The sequence below is a fragment of the Eptatretus burgeri genome, chromosome 11, assembly GCF_056783735.1.
Source record: "Eptatretus burgeri isolate ZD-2024b chromosome 11, Ebu_testis_v1, whole genome shotgun sequence".
In the NCBI taxonomy this organism is placed as follows: Eukaryota; Metazoa; Chordata; class Myxini; order Myxiniformes; family Myxinidae; genus Eptatretus; species Eptatretus burgeri.
In genome coordinates, this window is record NC_140971.1 from 42544702 (window position 1) to 42565762 (window position 21061).

The 21061-nt window shown below is 42.6% G+C and overlaps 1 protein-coding gene and 1 long non-coding RNA gene across 3 annotated transcripts in view; one reads left to right on the top strand and one right to left on the bottom strand.

Annotated features, from left to right (window-relative positions):
• SNX33 (sorting nexin 33) overlaps positions 1-14045 on the top strand; it is a 27601-nt gene extending 13556 nt beyond the window's left edge. The window contains exon 3 of one of the 2 annotated variants that reach the window (XR_015049254.1): positions 12329-12447. Coding sequence is in view for 1 of the 2 variants with exons in the window: in XM_085846184.1 (XP_085702310.1) it covers positions 12329-12582 (254 nt within the window). In the remaining variant the exon portion in view is untranslated. Of the gene's footprint in view, positions 1-12328 lie in introns of both variants that reach the window. The other variant, XM_085846184.1, reaches the window with a different exon arrangement.
• Positions 7891-17554, bottom strand: LOC147016950 (uncharacterized). The gene is made up of 4 exons (XR_015049255.1): positions 17439-17554; positions 17120-17255; positions 11323-11423; positions 7891-8025 (listed from the first exon to the last, which is right to left on the bottom strand). It is a non-coding gene; the product is annotated as an uncharacterized LOC147016950 (long non-coding RNA).
• Positions 17555-21061: the final 3507 nt, after the last annotated feature.

Genomic DNA, 21061 nt, shown 5'->3' on the forward strand with positions numbered 1-21061 from the left:
ACACCATATCCATAACCCCCATGGACTCCCTCAAAACCATCTGGACTCCTTCCCACATGTCCATTCAAGTCTCCTCCAACCACAACAACTTCCTCATCTTTCACATTTTCCATTAACTTCTCCATCGCACACCAGAACATGTTCTCCTCTTCATCGCTTCGACCGACCTGTGGGGCATATCCCGAGATGACGTTCACCAAGAGATTTCCGATCACGATTCTCACCATCATAAACCTTTCACTCACTCTAGTCACACTCACTACACTGTCTACAAACTCCTCAGAAAACATTACACCAACACCATGCATGCCTTCCAGGCACCCTTGCCACATAAACTTGTACTTCTGCCCCTGCCTTCCCTTCACCATTCTCACACCACTTCCCTTCCACCGTGTCTCCTGCACACAACATATGTCCACTCTTCTTCTGACCAATGTTTCAACCACTTCTCCAGATCTCCCTGTCATTGTCCCTACATTCCATGTACTAAACCTCAGAAACCGATCTCCACGTGGGGCATCAGACGATTGGTCATCATAAATGGAAAAATTTCCTCCTTTGCTTCGATCGGGTTCCCCACCTTGAGTTTTAACGAGAGGGGGTGAGGACCTCCACGGGGTACTTCGGGCTGTACCCTGCCCATCAGTTGTACTCGTCATGGTTTCCTTTTGAGGCGATGTTTTTATGGCCGGATGCCCTTCCTGACGCCAACCCTTTTAGTCGCCTTTTACGGCACGCAGGGATAGGGTGTACCTATTCTGACCGGGGTACACACTGGGTATTCACGTATACCAAACTTACCCATACCATATTCGACATGCGCCAGCGTTTTAGACGCATTTTTCAGAGGTCGGCATACGCTGGCAAGATCGCCAAGGTGTGACTGCGATGTTGACACTTCCATTTCTCCGGCGGTTATGATTTGAATCGTTGTGCGGCAGCCTTTTAATAGGCTACGCCACGTGATCGTCGGCGATACGTGCAACGCGCTATGCATAAGTTAGACTATCGTTGGGCATATGTTGTGAATGCCGACAACAGGCTAAGCATTCGTTGGTATAAGTTATCTATAAGACAACAAAACGTTCTGTGTCCGTTACTAATATGTTATGCATACGACCAACTCGTTATGAATACGTCCGAATCTTAAAAAAAAAAAACATCAAAAGTTCAGTGTAAGCCAGCGTTTTACATACATTTTGATACGTTGCCATTGCTGGCTAAAACGTCAAGGTGTGACTGGGCCTTAAGCAAGGTTGCAAACAGTACAACACATAAAACCCAAAGGAAATAAACGTCTGAAGCACCCTAAAGGTTGGAAATATAAGACCCACGTTGGGAAACAACCTTAATGAGATAGACATCCGAAGGAATTACGTCTCGTCGCACAAAGGGATTTTTCGGCAGAACCGAGGTACGTTTCTGCCGAGGAACGGTATGGTAACGTACCTCAGTTCTGCCGAAAAAATCCCTTTGTGCGACGAGACGTAATTCCTTCGGATGTCTATCTCATTAAGGTTGTTTCCCAACGTGGGTCTTATATTTCCAACCTTTAGTACCTTAACAGTGCGACAAAAGAGGAAGTGCCGGGTCCCTCTCGGTGCACTGTGGTTTTGAGCTGGACTTGACCATTGGAGTTATATGGGAGGGTTAAAATTGGTCTGTGTTGTCTGGAGGGCTTTTAAAGGGAAAAGCTTATGTGAAGCGACTTGAGATGTAGGCATAAGTTATCAATGTGGATCAGAAAAGGCAAAGGCAGCAATTTGGCTACTTTATGGAGGATTCGGATACGTTTTCAAGATGAAAGGTAGGTTCACGGTTCCCTCGACTACACAAATGCTTAATTGGAGTCCACCTTTTGGGATTGTGAGGGGGGTAATTTCTACAGACTATTAATACAAGGAAGTACAACAGCTGTTGCATAATTCTCAATAATTAAGTATTTAATGGAAAAGTTTAGTTAAGGAATTTTGTGCTGCCAGAACAATTTTCCACCTCTGATGTTGCAAATTGCAAAAAGCAGAAAAACTATGGTTAGAAATCCTTCCTTATCCCTTCAATTTTTTTCCCCTATATAACTATATTCCTGAAGCAAAACGTCTTTGGGAGGGGTCTTTGAGGACTATGACAAAAGCCATAAATTTTGTGTCTCCAGAAGAAAAGCTATTATGGTTTGAAGATGTATTGACGTGTACGAGTAAGTTGCCCGTGCCCGCATGGGATTCTAAATGGCGACGGCAAAAATACAAATGGCGTCTTTTATGTCATCGAGCCCGCAAGCTGTGAGCAAAGATTCATATTTATTGCCACATCTGATGCAATTTAAATGCTCCAATGGCAGTGCGGTGCTCCATTTGAAACGGTTTGTTCGACATGTAGCTTGTTGATACTGAGGGTCCAGAATGAAAATTTGTATTGGTGTCAAAGCCAGTGTCAGATTGCAGATTTTTTGTAGGATTGAGCCATAAGGTAGATTTTATTTCAAATCAACAATGATTCTGACCTTCTATGTGATAATTTTCTTGCCTGTGCTCAAACCTTTTGTTTCCAGTCCTCATTTACTCCAAAGAATCTGCTGAATCGTATTGCTGTCAGCACTTCAAATGCCTTCTGTCCCTCTTTAGCAGTTTGATGTATGATGTGACTTTCGACACTGTGCTTCATACTTGTATCACTGCCCCATCCAGCTGAATTTTGCTTTGGCAGCGTTTCCAGGAATTGCTGGTTCAGCTGTGCTTTATTATGGAAAGAGCTGCCTCATTGTGCATTTGTGTGTGTTGTAGCAGAGGAAGCATTAAATGGTTCATCATAAGTTCCGTTTTTAATGGATGCAACAGGCCTTGTATCTCATTCTTTACATATATACTTGAGCAATATAAATGCGAGCGTTCCATCCGTAATGCCAGGGGATTGTGTGGTTAGATAATTGTGGTTACTTGGGAAATGAGAATGTGGAATTTGAAGAAAATAGGAAATGGAATGAAATCTGTTTATGCAAGTATGACAAGAACATTTGAGCCACAGAGAAGCAAACTCTGCTATCCAACCTGATAAGTTTGGGGGGAGGAGGGGTATAAAGTTCAGATTTCCATTTGGAAACTCATTTGACTCCAACTGAATAATCACCGGTAACCATGTACAAATTTTGTCAGGTGAACCAAGTCAGAGTGAGGTCTGTGGAGGTCAGTTTAATGGGCCTCCACTCAAACGTGCATTGACATGACAAAATGACCACTTTGTACCTGGTGCTGAGGTATATAATAACTGGACTTGGACAGCCTATTACGTATGCGATAGGATTAAGTGGAGCTTGACGTAACCATGACAGGCATGGGAAATGGCGGGCCAGAACCTCTTTATTCCACACTGCATATCAATACGCAAGGCTGTAAATACACCACATTTCCTCCCTTCAAGATCTAATCCCACACTAACGGGTCAACCCACACGACAATAAATGAACATTTTACTCATTTGATGAACGCCATAAAATAGCATAATCGGACATTACAAGAGCATCATACCAATAGAACATTGCAATCAATCACTTACAGTAGGTAACTGAAATGTACCATTGAGTGGATTTAGCACAGGGGTACAATCTACCCTGGCTTGAGATTTTGAGGGGATTATTCTGCCCCATAACTGAATTGATTCACAGATCTAATCTCTCTGGGGCCTTATGCCTATGGTGTGTCTGCAGACACCACCTTGTCCCCAGAGCTATCTCGGTTGGTTGAGATGCAGCATCTGTTGATGCCAGTACAGCATCGGTCTCAGCGGGAAATGCTTCCGCTGGTGCAGGTATCATCTCAGGTGACCCCGATGCCTCCAACTCCATTCTTATAGGAGGGTCTGCTGATTGGAAAGGTTGAACTTCACCACTCAGCCTGGTATCCTGCATTTGGTCCACATGCCGTTTCCAAACGCAGGGTCCAACCGCAACATCATAATTTTAGGGACCCTGTCTCGACCTTACATTACCAGTTACCAACTTGTGGTCCTGACGGTAGTCATGCACAAGAACAGGCTGTCCTACCAGAAATGCATGCATGTTGCCTTTACTTCCACCAAGGGCCCGTTGAAAAAGTCTATCTTTGACCCTTTTTCTGACATTAGGTTTAACCGCATCCAATCTAGTATGCAGTGCTTTGCCAAGAAACATCTTTGCAGGACTCTCACTGATTGTTGCATGAGGAGCGTTCCGGTAGGATATCGGGAAACGGGCTAACTTTGCTTCAGTGGTGTCCTCTTCCCTTGCAGAGCGAAAAGCTTGTTTGAAAGTTTTTTGGGCAAAATGTTCAGCCAGCACGTTTGTGGCTGGATGGGAAGGGGCAGACTGAATGTGTTTCATTCCATTTCGTTTCATGAAGAGGTTAAATTCATCCGCTGTGAACTGAGGACCATTGTCAGATACGAGCTGTTCAGGTGCACCATTCCTGGCAAAAATCTCGTGCAGTTTGGTGATGGTCTGTTGTTACGTAGTTGACTTCACGACATAAATTTGTGGCCATTTGGAATGTGCATCAACCACCACCAGAAACAGGGCATCTGCATTACCATGATCAGTCGTACTCTTGTATTCAATGTGATAGTCATGTCCAGCTAAAAACGATGCATATCATTGCAAACGTGCAGTTGTCATCACTGGTATGCTTTTGTGAGGGTGGAGGATGGGTAGCAGGGGTTTATTGCCAGTGACTATGGTAAACGTCCTGCCAAAATCATAATGGTGACTTTTTTTTTTGCTTCCCAGGTAAGAGCTAATGCCTCCTTATCTATCTGTGAGTAATTTTTCTCTGATGAGGTTATTGACCTGGATGCAAAGGCTATTGGTCATTCCTCACCATCATTCATGACATGAGAGGGTACACTCCCTAGACCATATGGTGACGCATCACTGGCAAGTCGTAGAGGTCTGTTCGGATCATAATGCGTAAGTACTACATCAGAAGCAATCATCGTTTTTACCTCCGTAAATGCTTTCTTGCAAGCCTTTGTCCAATTCCATGTGTGTTCTTTCTATGGTAGCTGGTGTAACAGATGGAGAAGTGTTGACAAATTTGGAGGGAAACGATGAGAATAATTTACCAACACGAGAAAGGAGTGAAGTTGTGGGACATCTTTAGGCTTTGGTGCTTCAGCCATCGCCTTTACTTTGTCAGATGTCTTACTTAACCCTTCCGCAGTGATTTCATGCATGCAATAGGTTAGCTTTTCTTTGAGAAACACATTTGTCTAGGTTTACCCGAAGGTTATGCTGTCTGTCTTAGCCTCTGTAAAGCGAGTCCCAAAATTTGAAATTGTTCACCGTCTGAATTCCCGGTGATGATTATATCATCGATGAGACCTTGTACCTTTGGTATTCCTGCTTATACCTGATCCATGGTATGTTGCCACACTGCAGGGGCTGATGCAACCCCAACCACCAGTCTGTTGTACTGGTACAGACCCTTGTGTGTATTGATTGTTTGGTACTTCTTGGAGTCTTCTTCCATTTCCATCTGAAGATAAGCTTGGCGTAAATCAAGCTTGGAGAACTTCTTTTCTCCTGCCAATATTGCCAGTACTGTATATCCTCCACAGATGGTAGTGGGTATTGATCCACCCGAAGTAAGGAATTTATCAATACCTTGAAATCCCCACAAAGCCTAATTATCTTAATTTTGCTTCACAACAAGGACAATGAGCGAGGCCCAACCACTCCATTCTACCTTGGAGATAATGCCTGCCTGTTCCAATCGTTGAAGCTCAGCGTCTATTTTTGGATGTAATGCATATGGAGCTGGCCCTTGCCTTGTGAAACACTGGCTTACTGTTCGTCTTTAAGCTCAACCTTGCTTTAGTGACTCTCAATTTAATCCTGAAGACCTCTTCATCCTGAAAAGTACTGGTTAAGTGTTTCAATTGAGCATCAGTCGATCCGGAAATGGTTGAGTTGACATGTATTGACTTGACAGTGTGCCAGTTGAGCTTGATCTTCAACATCCAAATCCAGCACATCGGACTGCTGATTGTCCTGTACCAGCACACGTAGCTTGCCTTTTGGTTTAATTTGCTCACCGGTAAAAGTACGAAGTACAGCTGTACTGGTCTTTCGTCTCAGATGTTTGTACAGTTTGGAGTACTCACACAATGAAATGACAGAGACTGTCGAGCCAATGTCCAACTCCATACGTAGATTTCTCCCCGCCACCTTGAGGTGAATCAAGATGACATCCAACTTGTTGACATGGTTGGTTCAAATGTTGGCTACAAGTGAGTCTTCCTGGTCACTGTTACTGTTGCTACGACTCACAGTATGTGCATTTGCGTTCCTTTTCTTACCAGACTTCCGGCATCTTCTTGCAGCATGACCCTTCAAGTGACAGTTATAACACCCCGCGTGCTTGAAATAACAAGCATCAGGGTGGTGTTTCCTTCTGCATCTGAAACAAGACCCCCTGTAATTTCCATCACTATGGGCACCAGACGACCTGGAAGGTGTGGCCCTAGGCTTAGTAGTCATCTTGTGGACCTCGGGTCCTCTCTTATTCCGTAACTCCACAGTCTTTTGCAGCAGTTTCCATGACGATCACTATTTCAACAGTTCTCCGGAAATGAAGCTCACTTTCTGACAACAGTCGCTTCTGAATACTCTCACTCGTCAATCCACAGACGAGCCCGTCTCGTAATGTGTCATTTAGATTGTCACCTGTCACAGTGCTGAGCCAACCTTTTCAATTCGGTGACAGAATCACATATCGATTCTCTGTCATGCTGATCACTTTTGTGGAATCGAAATCGCTCTGCAATTATGCTGGGTTTTGGGCATAAATGAACCCAGAGAATTTTCACCAATTCCCCATAAGGCTTTGTGCATGGCTAGTCCGGTGCAGTGCGATTCAGAAGCAGCCCGTCCATTTTGCTGCCAACTACGCTAAGAAACGCTGGCACCTGTCTTTCACCAGCAATGCCATTCACCAGAAAATATTGCTCCAGCCTCTCCGAATATGTTGGCCAGTCTTCCCGCCCTTAATCAAACGGCTTTGCTACCGATTTATAATTTGCCATTGCTTTGTGACGCAACACAAATGTTGCCCACTCACTCAGTCTGAGTTCCACTGCCTTCAACGCTCCAGGCCCCAACATTGTCTTGCTGCTTCAGCGAAGCTCAGCAGGCCTTGGACTTTCAAAGCAGCTCAGCGTAGTTCAAATAACTTTACCGCAGCAAAGAGATCCCATCCTTGTCACCAGTTTATTACGTATGCAATAGGATTAAGTGGAGCTTGACAAAATCATGACAGGCACGGGAAGTGGCGGGCCAGGAACTATTTTATTCCACACTGCATATCAATACGCGAGGCTGCAAATACACCACACCGCCATTTTGAACTTGTGTTGGTTTGAGTCAAACTTTAGGGCAAACTTTCAAGACTTTAGGGCAATCCAAGTTCTGATAAAAGGCCTCGGCAGCGGGAAGCTGTGTGGTGTCGTAATCTATAAAATAACGATTCTAAAATTTATAATTGAAAAGTAGAAACAGGATGGAAGTTCATTATAATTGATCTAATGATGCAACCAAAATAATTAATGAAAGAATTGGGAAATAAACAAAGGAACTTACAAAATATTGAGGTTTGTTTGGGTCGGCATGCTGAACCACCAAAATGTCTTCTTTTTTTTTTTTTTCTTTTTTCTTTTTTTTTTTTACCTCTGCCACCGAAGGTGGAAGGAGGAGGTGTTTTTCCTGTCTTTGTTTGTTTGTGTGATAACATTTCAAAAAAAGTCAGGATATCTCAAAAGTTGTGGATGGATTGGGATGAAATTTGGTGGCCAGGTTGGATTTGTTCTGTTCTTGCGTATGGTAGCTTCGCTGCCAGGTAGCTATCATTTCTTGGAAGCGTGGTTGTGCCGCTGATGCTGTGCCATTCTACCAGTACACGAGTACTCATTTTGCCGATCTCGGAAGGATGATGGGCTGAGTCAACCCCACCTGGTGTTGATTCAGCAGCCAATGGTGCTGAAACTCAGGACCTTAAGATCCTAAGGCGAGGCGGTTGGGTGGGTGACAAGGACAAACTGATTACATTTTGGTGAAGATCCGGATCTGGCTCCTGAAATTTTTTAAGTGATTCTTCACCATTGAGGGATCGGGCCTGAAATGATAAATAGCACGATATTTCAAAAAGTTGTGGACGGATTCGGCCGAAGCTTGGTGAACACATTGGGTGTGTGACGAGGAAGAATTGATTCAGTTTTGGTGAAAATCCGAAACTGGTTCCACATACGATAATTTTTTTTAATTTTCAAGTGATTCCTCACCATTGAAAGGTGAGGCCACAAACGATATACAGTATCGCATATTTCAAAAAATTATTGGCCCCGATATGTTTTACTGGATTAGGCATTGCGTGGCGGTGGTATGCGCTCCACCGAGCGCCCTTCTCGTTTTCTGTTTTTAACTGCATTGGAATGCGTAACTTTTTATTCTTTATTTTTATTTTTTTCCCCTTTTTTAATTAATGCTCGCTGGCATTTCCTTGGTTGAATCTTACCATTCGAGTGAGAATTGTAGAAAAAACGAAACCGTTTCTACAGTTTAGACCAGCTACACATAACTGAAAGGCTGTAGTTGAGCAGAGCATGTGTGGGATCATCCTCTTTGCTGTGTTGCACTACCCTGGATCTTGCATAATTTGTACCTCAACATATTAAACTTTACCGGTGAGTCGTTTTTTTAATTCTTTTTTTTTTCTTCCCCTTCCTTGGAATGCAATCGGGCTGCTTTGTGACCCTTAATGTTATTTTGGCCAAGGTTTACCTATTTCTTATTTTGATCCTCCTTTGCCAAATGGAGTTTTGTAAAGTGCCCCCGTTTGAGGCCTTTACACTGCTTGTGTTTCCTTAATTCGCTCGAATTTGAAGGGAGACGATTGATGAGATTTCAAAGGCAATTCTTTAAACCGGGTTTGCCGTGCCAATAAACATATTCAATCCAATGCATCGCTGCAGTGTGGTGAACGCTCATTTTAATGTGACACTACTTGAGCAGATGAAGATCCATTTTATATACAAATGGTCACCAAATTTCTGTTCACCTCTGGGTTAAATGATTACCTGGCCCCTGCTCAGGAATATCGGTTGCAAGCCCAGGAAGCGAGGCTTGTATGCAGAAGGTGTGGATGCAAGTGCGAGTGTAATTTTTGTGAGAGTAGTTACATGGGTGTGGGATTTAATGAGAGTACGTAGTTAGTTACATGTGGAGAGAAGGCAGCAGAATAGAATGATTAAAACAACGGTAAGGAAACTGATGGACAATCTACCTGCCTTGTTCTACTCGTGAATGTTTGACATTCCCTTGTATGGATTTTGCTCACTTACTTTTCTAAACCAGAACTGTGTTATTGAGACTTTTATAAGGGCCGTATATCTATTTTGTATGCAGTTTAAAAAAAAGAAAAGTTTGTTTTATTATATTCACTTATTTATTATTTTAACCAGCCCCTAACTTGCAGCATGGTATTTTACCTTTCTGCCCCCCTCACTCATACCTCTCAACTTTCTTTTCCCTCTTTCACCTTCCTTTCTGTCTTTTCGCAATTTATTTTTCTCGCTTTAGCCTTCACACCCCCCCCCCTCGTGTGTGTGTCTTCTCCATAACTCCAAAACCATGAAACCTCGCAGCCTGAAACTTTGCATGAATATTCACAGAACTCCAAGGGAGTGCATGAATGAAAACTGTATTTGGGCAAATTTAAACACCCCTTTTGAATATAATTAACAGCCTTATTTAATTAAAACCAAAAACATGCTTCCCTTCACCTCATAGTATAAGGGTCTTAATCCGCAATTTTGTTTTGGCCTAATCAGACGCACAGATCTCTGGTGTACATTTGAAGACCGAACAATGTGTCTTCTATCATTAAATGAATGTACCGTTTTAAAGAAACAAAAGTACATTTTGATTACAACTCATGCAGAGGAAACGAGGTAATAAATGTTTTGTTCGCAGCGATCGTGGCAGCATTCACATACACACCACCAAATGAAGGTATGCTCTCTTAATGCAGAATAAAGAAAATAGTGAAATCTTTCATTAAGATGAGTAAAACTAAGACTACGATTTGTTTAAGACTTTAAATTAATTAAGAATAGTAAAACTAAAATGGGGTAGAACTAATTAAGATTGAGTGAAAATAGTAAAACAAAAACTTGGTTTTCATCTGCCTTTTCAAGCCTTATAAACAAACTCATGGATATGCAATTCACATATTATGTGAAGTTTATAAACATAGGTGACGAAAATAGACTTGGTCGTGAAATGCCCACATACGTAATTAATTCGTCGGGAGGCCGAGGAAATTTCCAAGAGATTTTTTTTTAACCTGTTTTTTTAGAAGTTGTTATGCACATTTTAAAAACAAAAATAATGCATTGAAAACTGAACAGGTACGTTTTCATTACAACAAAAATAGTCATGATTATTATTGTGGTGGGAGGGAGGATGAGAGGAGGGACCCGGAGTTTCCCGGCAACGCTGGGTACCTTTGCTGTTATATACAGTAATATAAAGATGTTCCCAAAGTTGTTTGCTTTATCCCTTCTTAAAGTATTGCCTCTTGTACAATATTCCAAATTTCCTGAAGCAAGAGGCATCCTGGCCAGAATATGTCTCAAGCTCCAAAAGTTAACTGTTGTCTTTGCTGCATTGACTTCAAAGGGAATTATACGTCAGCAATCCTGATGTAGGGCTAACATAATGGCTCTTCAAGCTGTGGCATCTAAGTTCGATTTCCTAACCCGATGATGAACTATATTCCTGGTGCTGTGCAGGCAGGTCATCGTTAAGTATAAGTTGTCTTTCAGCAGGACCTTAAGATGGGGTCCCACCTACTAGCAATGTTTATGGACACCATGGTTTTTTCGTTCTTTTTATTTTTTTTTCAAGGTTCAGCCATTGTACGCCATATCCCTGGCTAAATTCCTGACCTGACGACTGCTGGGAAAGGCTAAACCACCAAATTGCATTCCTTGCCATGCTCTGGAACAAACGAGCAGATGCACTGCTTTGGCAGCACCAATGTTCTGGAACAAGCAAACACTGGATTAAAATTTTTAAGTGCTGCCTAAAAATGCTGACACACTGTAACAGTGAGCTGCTCTAACAATAATTGTGCATGTTCGGGTCGGCACGCCAAACCACCCCCGACGTACCAAATACCCTTCAGATCCCCACGCCTCACTGTGTCGTATATCCAGTACTTTTTTTTTTTTAGTCTGCAGGTGCCACTGCCAGTGGCCATTCACACATTAAGTTAGGGAGTTCATAGAACGCCTTACCCCACATATTCTTGAGAGAAAAAAGGACATAGACGGGGTCTGTGAGCAGCAAAATGGATTTGTCGAGATGATGTAAAATGTCGTAGTATTTTGTCCAAGTACTGCAAAACAGGTTTTTGAAAGTGTCAAAAAAGCAATTTGTGTTCTTGAGTGTTCAAGTATATCATTCATTTGAAAAAAATAAAGTTTAAAAAATTCCGGAATCTTGCAACCGCTAATGCAGCATCTTTTACATCACCTTATTTAACATGTTACATTAGATCATCATGCCTGTTGTTTGTGTCCTTTGTGACAACCTTCAACACAGTAAGTTTCCTGTTTGGAATGATATTCAATTTTGTTTGACTGCCAGACAGACTAAAACTAGAAGGGCACTCGGTAGAGCACATACCTTAGCCACACAATGCCTGATCCAGTAAAACTTACCGGGGCCAATAATTATGCTGTATGAAACATGCTGTACTGTATATCGTTTTTGGCTCTAAGTGGTGAAGAATCGCTTAAAAAATTATAATATCCGAATCTTCACCAAAATCTAATCAGTTCGTCCTTGTCACACACCCAACCTGCCCACAAAATTTCATCGTGATCCGTCCACAACTTTTTGAGATATCCTTCACACAGAGAGACGGGTGAAAACACAATCTCCTTCCACCTTCCACTTTCCACCTTCGGTGGCGGAGGTAAAAATAATTAACTCATTCCTCTCTGCGCATACGCAATCAGGAGGAATTCAAAGCCAAAATACTGCTAAACTACAGGTTTGTTTTCTGATTTGTGTTCAAAATATTACATTCAATTGAAATCAAGTTGTTCCTTGATCATCAACTGACGTTTGCAGACAGACCGACAGACACAAAGTGAACCAATTACTTAACTCTGCTTTTCACTTTGCGTGTGCTTGGGGTAATTACTATTTTGCCAGAAATATTGTGGCTTCCTGCTTATCAGCTTATGGGTGTGTTCGCTCTTAGCCTGACCATGCTTGTTCTCTATTCCAATTCAGGTGCAGTGGTCAAGGTGCGTGAAAGCCAGAAGGCGTCGGATGAAGGCAAAATGGAACTGGCGCAACTCGCAGCACTGCGCAGCCGCACGAACATCCTGTCCCTAGCAACACAGGCTGAGTTCAACCACTTCCAGCATATGCGTGCCCAAGACTTTCGACAGATCATGCAGGTTTTCCTCCAGGCTCAAATAGCCTTCCACCAAGCCATCACTCGCCGACTCCAGGAGGCATTGAGCATGTATGAGGATATCTGAATGGCAAGGACCTGCTTTGAATCATAACCACCTTCTGTTTTTTTAATGTCCTATTCGAGGCACAAACTACTTTTTCCTTCAATATGAAGTTTGGGATGGGGATGCTATATACGATCCTAATGATAAACTTGGGTGGACGCTTGCCTCGGATTCTGGCCTGTTGGAAAGACTCGATTTCCCCTCGGATGCGATTTGTTCCCCTTGACTCCTCGGCATCCATTTTCCTTTCTCACCCTTTCACTGGTCTGGTCAGACCGGCGTGGCGAGCCAATGGTGTTATTTGTTGCATAGATAAGCTCTAAGTCGGTTGTCCTATCTGGAAGCCAAACATCCATGGAACTTTTTGAGTTTACACAGTTACTTGAGTCTGCCACGCATTCCTCTGTGTCGTCACCATCGTTAAGTCTGCCTCTTTTATCAGTCTTAACCTTATGTTACTGGATATTATAAAACGTACATCATGCAAGCCATCTCGGTAGCTTTTAGTCTTTAATGAGGCACGTTGAAGTATCATGTGTGTGAGGTAAGCGCTCCTCTGTTTCTCTTTCCCGTTTATGGTTCGGGTGTTTCGTAAGCAATGAGGAGTTTGGAAAGGATAATGTCACATGTATTGTTTTTGTTTCTTCGGCCACGAATATCATGTTGGAAAGCGTTCACTTTGATACATTTTGAAACCTCCTGAAACGAGGTGATTGAGGAGGGTCGTTGGGTTTCTTGGTGCACCGTTACTTTTAGTCTTTGAAGTGTTATCTTCCTCTTTTTTTTTTTTAATTTTTGGTGTTTTGTGGATATCCCATGGTAGTGTATCACGATTTGGTTAGCCTCTAGAAATGGCTGCAGGGAGTAAGATTTGCACTTTGCAACACTCCTTTCATTTTGTATTTTCCTCATACCCAGACCTATCTGGGGGTGGGGAGGAGAGGGGATCAAGCTAATGAATACAGTTTGTAATATCACCATTTATTATGACATTGTTACATATTATAGAAAGCAGTATTTGGACGCAAGACATAGTTTTGGTGCCGTTATTTTTTTTTTTAATTTTCTTTTGTTCGAGAACTATGCGATGACTGGGAGTTGAGTACGTGTACGTAAGGGAAGGCAGCCATTCCGTATTTGGTTTATAACTTCAGGTTACCCTTGGGTCTTCTTTTCGATCCTGTCAAACCCATGCTGTGTATGTTTGTGAATGAGGGTTAGGCATTGGAAGGGTAGGTGATGAGATGGTGGAACATAAGGTCTATTGCAATGGTTTTTTTTTTTGTTTGCTTTTTTAACCAAGCATCAGGATCGTTGGTTAAATGTTGCCATTCTGTAGTATCCTAACTGTTGCGGACAGTGTGTGCTGTCAGGGATGGAAGTTGGTGGGGATGGAGGGAATGAGATGGGGGAGGGAGGATGCTGAAACAAGAGTGTGTTGGAAAGGAGTGGGAACTGTGAAATAAAAATATATAATATTTCCACCACTGCAGTCTGTTTTTAATTTCATTGGATGAGTCATCAGTGATAACAAGCAGTCGTTTGTAACTGCACTCGGTGGGTTGAATATTTTGCACAGACCAGGAGTCAGGGTTTGGGAGGGGGAGTTGTGGGGGGTTGAACCATCCTGGCAAGCCATCGTGGCTTACGATTGGAGGGATCATTTCGACGAGCTTGGTCAGTTCAGTCTGCCTCTTATTTTGAAAATGACTCGACCTGAGTGCCAACTTTGGTGTAAGAAGGGTTGCATAAATATGCGTTGACAATTGTGTGCATAATTGCTTTTAAGCATGAAAATAATTTTCGCCCAAACATTCTGCACAACCGTGAAATCTCGCTGGTCTTCTCTCCTATTTGATGCTTTTGGGGGGGTGTTTGGGATATATTGCAGTAATTATGGTGTTTGTGTTTGTGGAACAGATGGTGGAAGGGAATGATTTCCTTCTTTGGCTTGTTCCTTGTGGTGGCATGAGAAACCTCTGGATCATGGGAGCATGGCTAGTGGCCATTGGATCTGTATTTATTGATGGCAGTGACAGATTCCACCATTTCATTGTGAAAGTAGGGCATGCCAGCTGCTGTTATTTATCCGTACGAAGGTTTTTTGTTTTGTTTTTTTTTGAAAAAAAAAAAATTGGGAGATATTGTAATTGGCTCTGTCTGTCTGTCTGTCTCTCTCATGTTATCTCCTAATCGGTTGTGCAGAAATTCACCAAACTTGGTCGTTCCAATCACTGCATGGCAAGAAGGTGCGAGAGCAGTATCATTTTTCGCCTTTCCCTGTGAGGTCAAATACCAAAAAATACAACTGAGGCCACATTTTAAAAGCTTTTTTCATGAAACTTTGTGTATGCAATCAACGTTGAGCCACACATGAAATATGTAACAAATTTTAGCTTATCTGGAATTGGAATTCCAGATAAGGTATTGTCGTCGTGCAGCATCTGCCCATCCATCCATCTCCGAGTTCGACTTCTCCGGCCAAACCGCTGGGCCGATCCGGCTGAAATTTGGCAGTAATGTTCTGCTCCTGACTGCTAACAGGGATGACAAACCTCGTTCCAGTCACATGACTTTAAGTTGGTCAAAATGGTGGTTGTGTAAATTCCTTCAAAAATCTTCTCCAGACCCACCAGTCAGAATGCTGCCAAATTTGGGTTATAATCTTAGACCAGGGCCCAGATATGTGGCAGGTCCAATGATCCTATTTTTTGGCCTTGTCCCCCAGTTGTTCATGCCTCGGGGTGGGGACTTAGGGTACTGGGTCAAAGCGGTAAGAATTATTTTTAAACTCAAAATTAGTCACGAGTCAAAGTCGTTTCTTGTGGAACTTTTTTGCCATCTTTCAGCATTGCTTTCGGTGGGAAGCAAGGGGAATTGCGATGGTGCGCCATTGACTTCGCTCTTGTTACCCTCGCCAGAGGAGAGGGTATTGCATTTTGGGTCCATTTGTTTGTCTGTCGATTTAACTGTCTGTCCGCACAGAATGTGAGTGTGTATTAATTACATTAGAACCATCAAGACCCTTAAGATCCTTTAGACCCTTTATAATCCTAAGACCATTTTAGACCCTTTAGAACCATAATGCCCTTAATAACCTTTTGACCCCATTAAACCTACAGGCTTCTCAGACTTCTTTCTACATTTTAGACCTTTACACCTTTCAGACCTTTTAATACCAAGTAGACCCCTTTGACCTTTAGATCCTTTAGACCCCTTCAGACAATCCCAACCCTTTAGTTAGACCTTAAATTGCACCCTTTGGATCCCTTCGACCTTTTAAAATATTTTAGACCTTCAGACCATTTGATCTTTACACATTACAATGAGACCATTTTGACCTTTCATTTAGTACATCCTTCCATTTATTTGCCACATAAAATACATCACAAAACAAGTCCTGGTGAGGGTCTGCAATCTCTGATTGCTCTTTCTTCTTTGTTTTATAAATACTAGTGCAGGCCCGTAGGTGCGTGGCCGTACGTGCGTGGCTGTACATCAAAAAAAAAAACCTCAAACCGCGTGCCAGAAACAACCACACAGGCCGTTCCTTCACTCTCGCGTGCCCGTACGTGCGTGGCCGTACGTGTGTGGCTGTACTTGCAAAAAAAACAAAAAAACTTGCAAACCGCATGCCAGAAACAACAACCACACAGGCTGTTCCTTCGCTCTCGCGTGCCTGTACGTGCATGGCTGTACTTGCAAAAAAAACTTTCAAACCGCGTGCCAGAAACAACAACCACACAGGCCGTTCCTTCGCTGTGCAAAAAAACAAACAAACAAAAAAAAAAAACTTTAAAACCTTGGGAAACAGCTGTTTCCCTTGGGAAAATTCAAACCTTGGGATTAATTAATAATTTGAACAATTAATTCAAACCTTGGGAAAAAAACAGCTTTCAAACCTTGGGAAACAGCTGAAACAGATGAAGAACGATATCAAACCTTGAAAAGGCACATACTCAGGTCCCCAGCGTCGATTGTGACGTCATATCAAATGAAGAAGAAGAAGAAGAATTGACATTAATCATGCAAAAAAAAATTAATTCATAAAAGAAAAATTGTGATGTCAATCGTGATATCATAGCAACGTGTCCTGTCATTGGTTGGCAAATAAATGGCTGTAACTTGGGAACCGCTTGTCCGATATAATATCAAACCTTGAAAAGGCACAAACTCAGGTCCCCAGCAATATACCTGGCAAGTTTCGATTCGATCGGACCAGAGGTTGTCGAGAAACAGCGGTTGCAGACACACATACAGACACACAGAGATTGCTGGAATTATAGATAGATAGTGAGTTTGGCATTTGATCCTCAATCATGTTGATGTGGATTGACACTGTACTTGCTTTGGAAGGAGTGTATGTATGTGTGTATGTATGTATGTATGTATGTATGTATGTGTATATAGCTGGGTGTGCAATATTCAAATCGCTCCATTGTATTTGCGAATAGAAAAGGCAGTTCTGAAGCACTTTCTTCCTCTTCCTCAGGGGGCATGTTTACAACCATTTTGTTGAATTGAGTTTCACGACATCATAAGGGAATGAAATGCTTACCGATGCAAAAGAGGGAGTGATAATTTGTGTATTCTGTCTCAGAGTTCAGATAAGTGCGTGTTGAAAGTCTGTAAACATCATGGGTAGCTGACTCCCTTCGGAACTCCAAAGTGTTCCAGCCCTTGGGTACATGTGTCTGTGGGACCACAGACAAGGAATTTTGTGTGCAACACCAGATGGTGGTCTGGCCGGGAGTGCGTGCCCAGCCGTAATACACACCATCAACAGTAATCTCGAGCTCGGGTCAAAAGCCCTGCGCAGGACATCGTCCGATGAAAGATCAGAGAGCATGAATCACTCTCAAGTAGCTTTTACTCACCACGAATGCCATTCCTGAAACCACAACCAGCGCAATGTTCTACAAACTGTTCGTCCACATTACCCACTCTCCATCGGCGATGTCCTTACAGGCCATCCTACTTTCCCAGCATCCTCCCTCACTTGGATCCCAGCATCCTGTCATGCTCTGTCACTGTCGCCTCGATTGACCAGCAGCTGCAATGACCACTCCCCCTTTGATGCCTCCGACCACCATACTACCTCTCTAACCCATAATTGGTAGGTTTGTTTCAGCCTTCCGTCCCTCTCCCTCCTACCCCCAGCCCTGATATGGATTTGAACAAATAATTCTAGTGTCCTCGGAAGTTGTTTTGCAAACGAGAATATGAAGACACACAAGACTTCAACATTGAAGGAGCATGATAAGCCGACTCTAATGTAAATAATATTTAATATTTTAACTTTGTGAACGTAGTGTACACTGACTACATTGTGCTGCACCCCCTCCCCCACCTTCATCCTTCAGTACATACCAATCGGAAATTGCCAAAAAGAACGGAAGAGATTATGATGATAAAGAGAAATGGGTAATGGAAAGAAGTCTGGTAGGATGTAGAAGTAGAGAGGGGTTGATAAGGGGCATGTATGTGGCTTATTTGGGGGATGGTAGGAGGATGGGGTGTCAGAGTTTAGATACTGCCAAATTTGCATATGTTATAAACAGATGGATCTTTTGTGTACAAATGGTATCCTGATACTGTACTGGTCCTTACAGATGAAATGCAGGTTCTTGACTCTCTCCAAAAGGAGTCCCACACCAGTTTTACTCGACAAGTACTGTATCTACATCTGTAAGTGTGTAAGTGATATTTATGTTCACCACTGTCTATCACTGTGGTTGTAATCTTGAATGCCTTGGCAAAAATACCTTACTTGGCATCAGACTAATGCATTCCAACGACTTGTTTTTCATCCTGAAATGCCTCGTTTGCCGTCCTCGGGGCAGATAGCTGGGGAATTGTATCGGAGCCATGCCTTGGCTTGCGATATAGAGACTTGTTTTTCTTTCAGTCCAACACATGCTACATGGTATATAATCCCGGGTAGAGTAGTGCATATTAGCACCATCACAAATCGCATTCATGGAGTCATTGCATGAAATATTTGGTGCCCGATGTTCTGTCGCCACGGAATCTTGGATCAATTCTATCTCGTAATTGTTGCCCTCGTTGAATTAATTGAAGGTACCTGGCTTTAGGGTTGCTCTAATTTATTTTTCTTTTTCCTACAATGTCATCACTTTTTCCCATTTTTGGATATTTGCTCGCCATGACTTTCTCGCACGATGAATTTCCAGTTTCCTTTGCAATGGGGGAAATGTTCCTGAAAGTCTGCCAGGATCTTCTGTGATGAAATTCTGCTAATAGCTAGCAGTTGACCAGTTCTGCTTCTTTCGTATGCAGCCATATGGGTGTGGGTCACATCCTTTTTTTTTTAATGTTTTTTTTTTTGGGCAGAGCTGTGCTGCTGATGCAGTGTCCCCCTTTAGGTTCGAGCATAAAATTTTAATTTTTTTTGTTGTTGGCGATAACCCGCCTGCTCTTTGCCGAGGATACTGTGAGATCCTTTAGTCCACCAACTAGTGTTGGCAGACATGATGTCCAGTTTAAGGTCGATCCGATGGATGGCGCACACATTGATGTATCACCCAAAATACAAAACACCAGGATCTTGTTCTTGCGTATGGCAGCTTGGCTGCCGAGTTGCGAACATTTCGGTGGGTGCGGCTATGCTGCTGATGCTGTGCCCCTATACCAGTACACTGGTACTCATTTCGCCAACCTCGGAAGGAAATTATGACAGGCTGAGTCGACCCTATCTGGTGCTAATTCAGTGGCCAACGGGGATCGAACTCAGGACCCTAAGATCCCAAGCCAGCCACCACTAAGCCAACACCAGGATGACAGTTTATAGCTTGGCCGAGATTTGAACCAATGCTAAACAAGTCAAAGGTGTGTGTGCATACCTCCACAGTCGAGGTTATCCCGACAGCCCCAGTTGACCAGTTCGATGGGTTTAAATTAAGTTTGAACTAGTGGACAATGCCGAAGCTGTTGCTTTGGTGTGGTGATGCACAGTTTTGCTTTGTCTAGATCTCCACAGATCTCCATGAGAGGAATAACTAATGATTTATTGAGGATGCTGTATTAAAAATGACTTCATTATACTGAACTTTAAAAACAGCTCTGTGTAGTAGAATAACCACCAATTTTTATTTTATTTTAGATATTCACTCAATGATCTAGAATGTCATTAAATGTATTGAAGCAATCGTGACAAAAGGAATTTGCCACATGAATTGGCAATTGTGTTTGTGAAAGCTCCATTTATTTATTTATTTATTTATTTATTTATTTTTTCTGATCCAAATGTTGTAACAAAGAAAACTGCCTGGACTCTCGGATTCACAGAGTCTAACAAGTGCTCTGGCCCCAGGTTGAATCAACATTGCCCTGGTACCGGTACGCTCGTCCAATGAGAAACTGTCTGATTTTGCTTGCTTTCAGCACACTCGCCGGGGAGCTCGCCATCTTTACTTTCTTACATTTACTACAAGAAAAGGAAGAATCGCTTCAAAATATTTGGAAAAGGTTTTCTTGGTTTTGTTGGCAATCGAATGTGGTGATTCAGGTCGCCATTACGTCGCCACAAAGACTGTAATTAAATACAGTGTGTTGTGAAATTGTGATTTATTTATTTTTCAGTTGGTTCCCTTTTTAAGAAAAGCAAAAAAAATTTTCATTCTTAATCAAATTCACCATGTTGGGCAGGGCATGTTGAAATACCTGGAAATATGCACACCTGCGGATGAGTTGTTCCAGGCTTTAGGTGACTGTTTATGTGCATTACTCACTACTGTAAATATCTATCATTCGCTGCAGTGTCTTTGGAGCGTGTGACATTAGGTTTTGGAAAGTCTGACCCTCTGGCTGCACAGTGGCTCCGCCGGGCAGACTCTGCCAAGTTGCCTTTCCCAAGTTTGAATTCCATGCGCGTTTACAAGGGCCTGGACTGCCTTTTGCATTCATCACTAGCCACAGATGGATATACACACTCAATGCTTGTCTTAAAATCCTGCCATGCAGTCTTGTCGTTCATGTTGTTCTCGTCCGTACTTTGGAAAAAATGCCTTGGGAAACGATGTTTGCATTTTGACATCTGTGTGGAAGTCGTCACGGCCATCCACCTCGGCTCGTTCAGCACGTCGTATTGTTTGCCTTACCTTCAGCTTGGTGGATGTTGAGTGCATATCCTGTGAGTTTGGACCATGCGAGTCTGAGGGTCCTGTGGCTTCCACACTGCAAATACACACACAGGAAGCTCATTTGTTCCTGTGACAGGAAACATTGAGGGAAGTTAGGTGCTTGTCTATCCCCAATTGCTGTGCAAGGAAAGGATTATTTCTTAATTTTTTTTTTTTCCTGAATGCTCCGAAACTTTCTTTACAATGAAATCTGTCAGAGAAGTACCCCCCATCCCCCTGTCCTTCTCCAGCACCATGCATAATACATAGATTATAATCCTTAAATATGTATTGCCTTGATACTGGTATCCCTCGACACCGAGATTCAAATGGTGTTCTTGGCTAAATTTCCATGTACA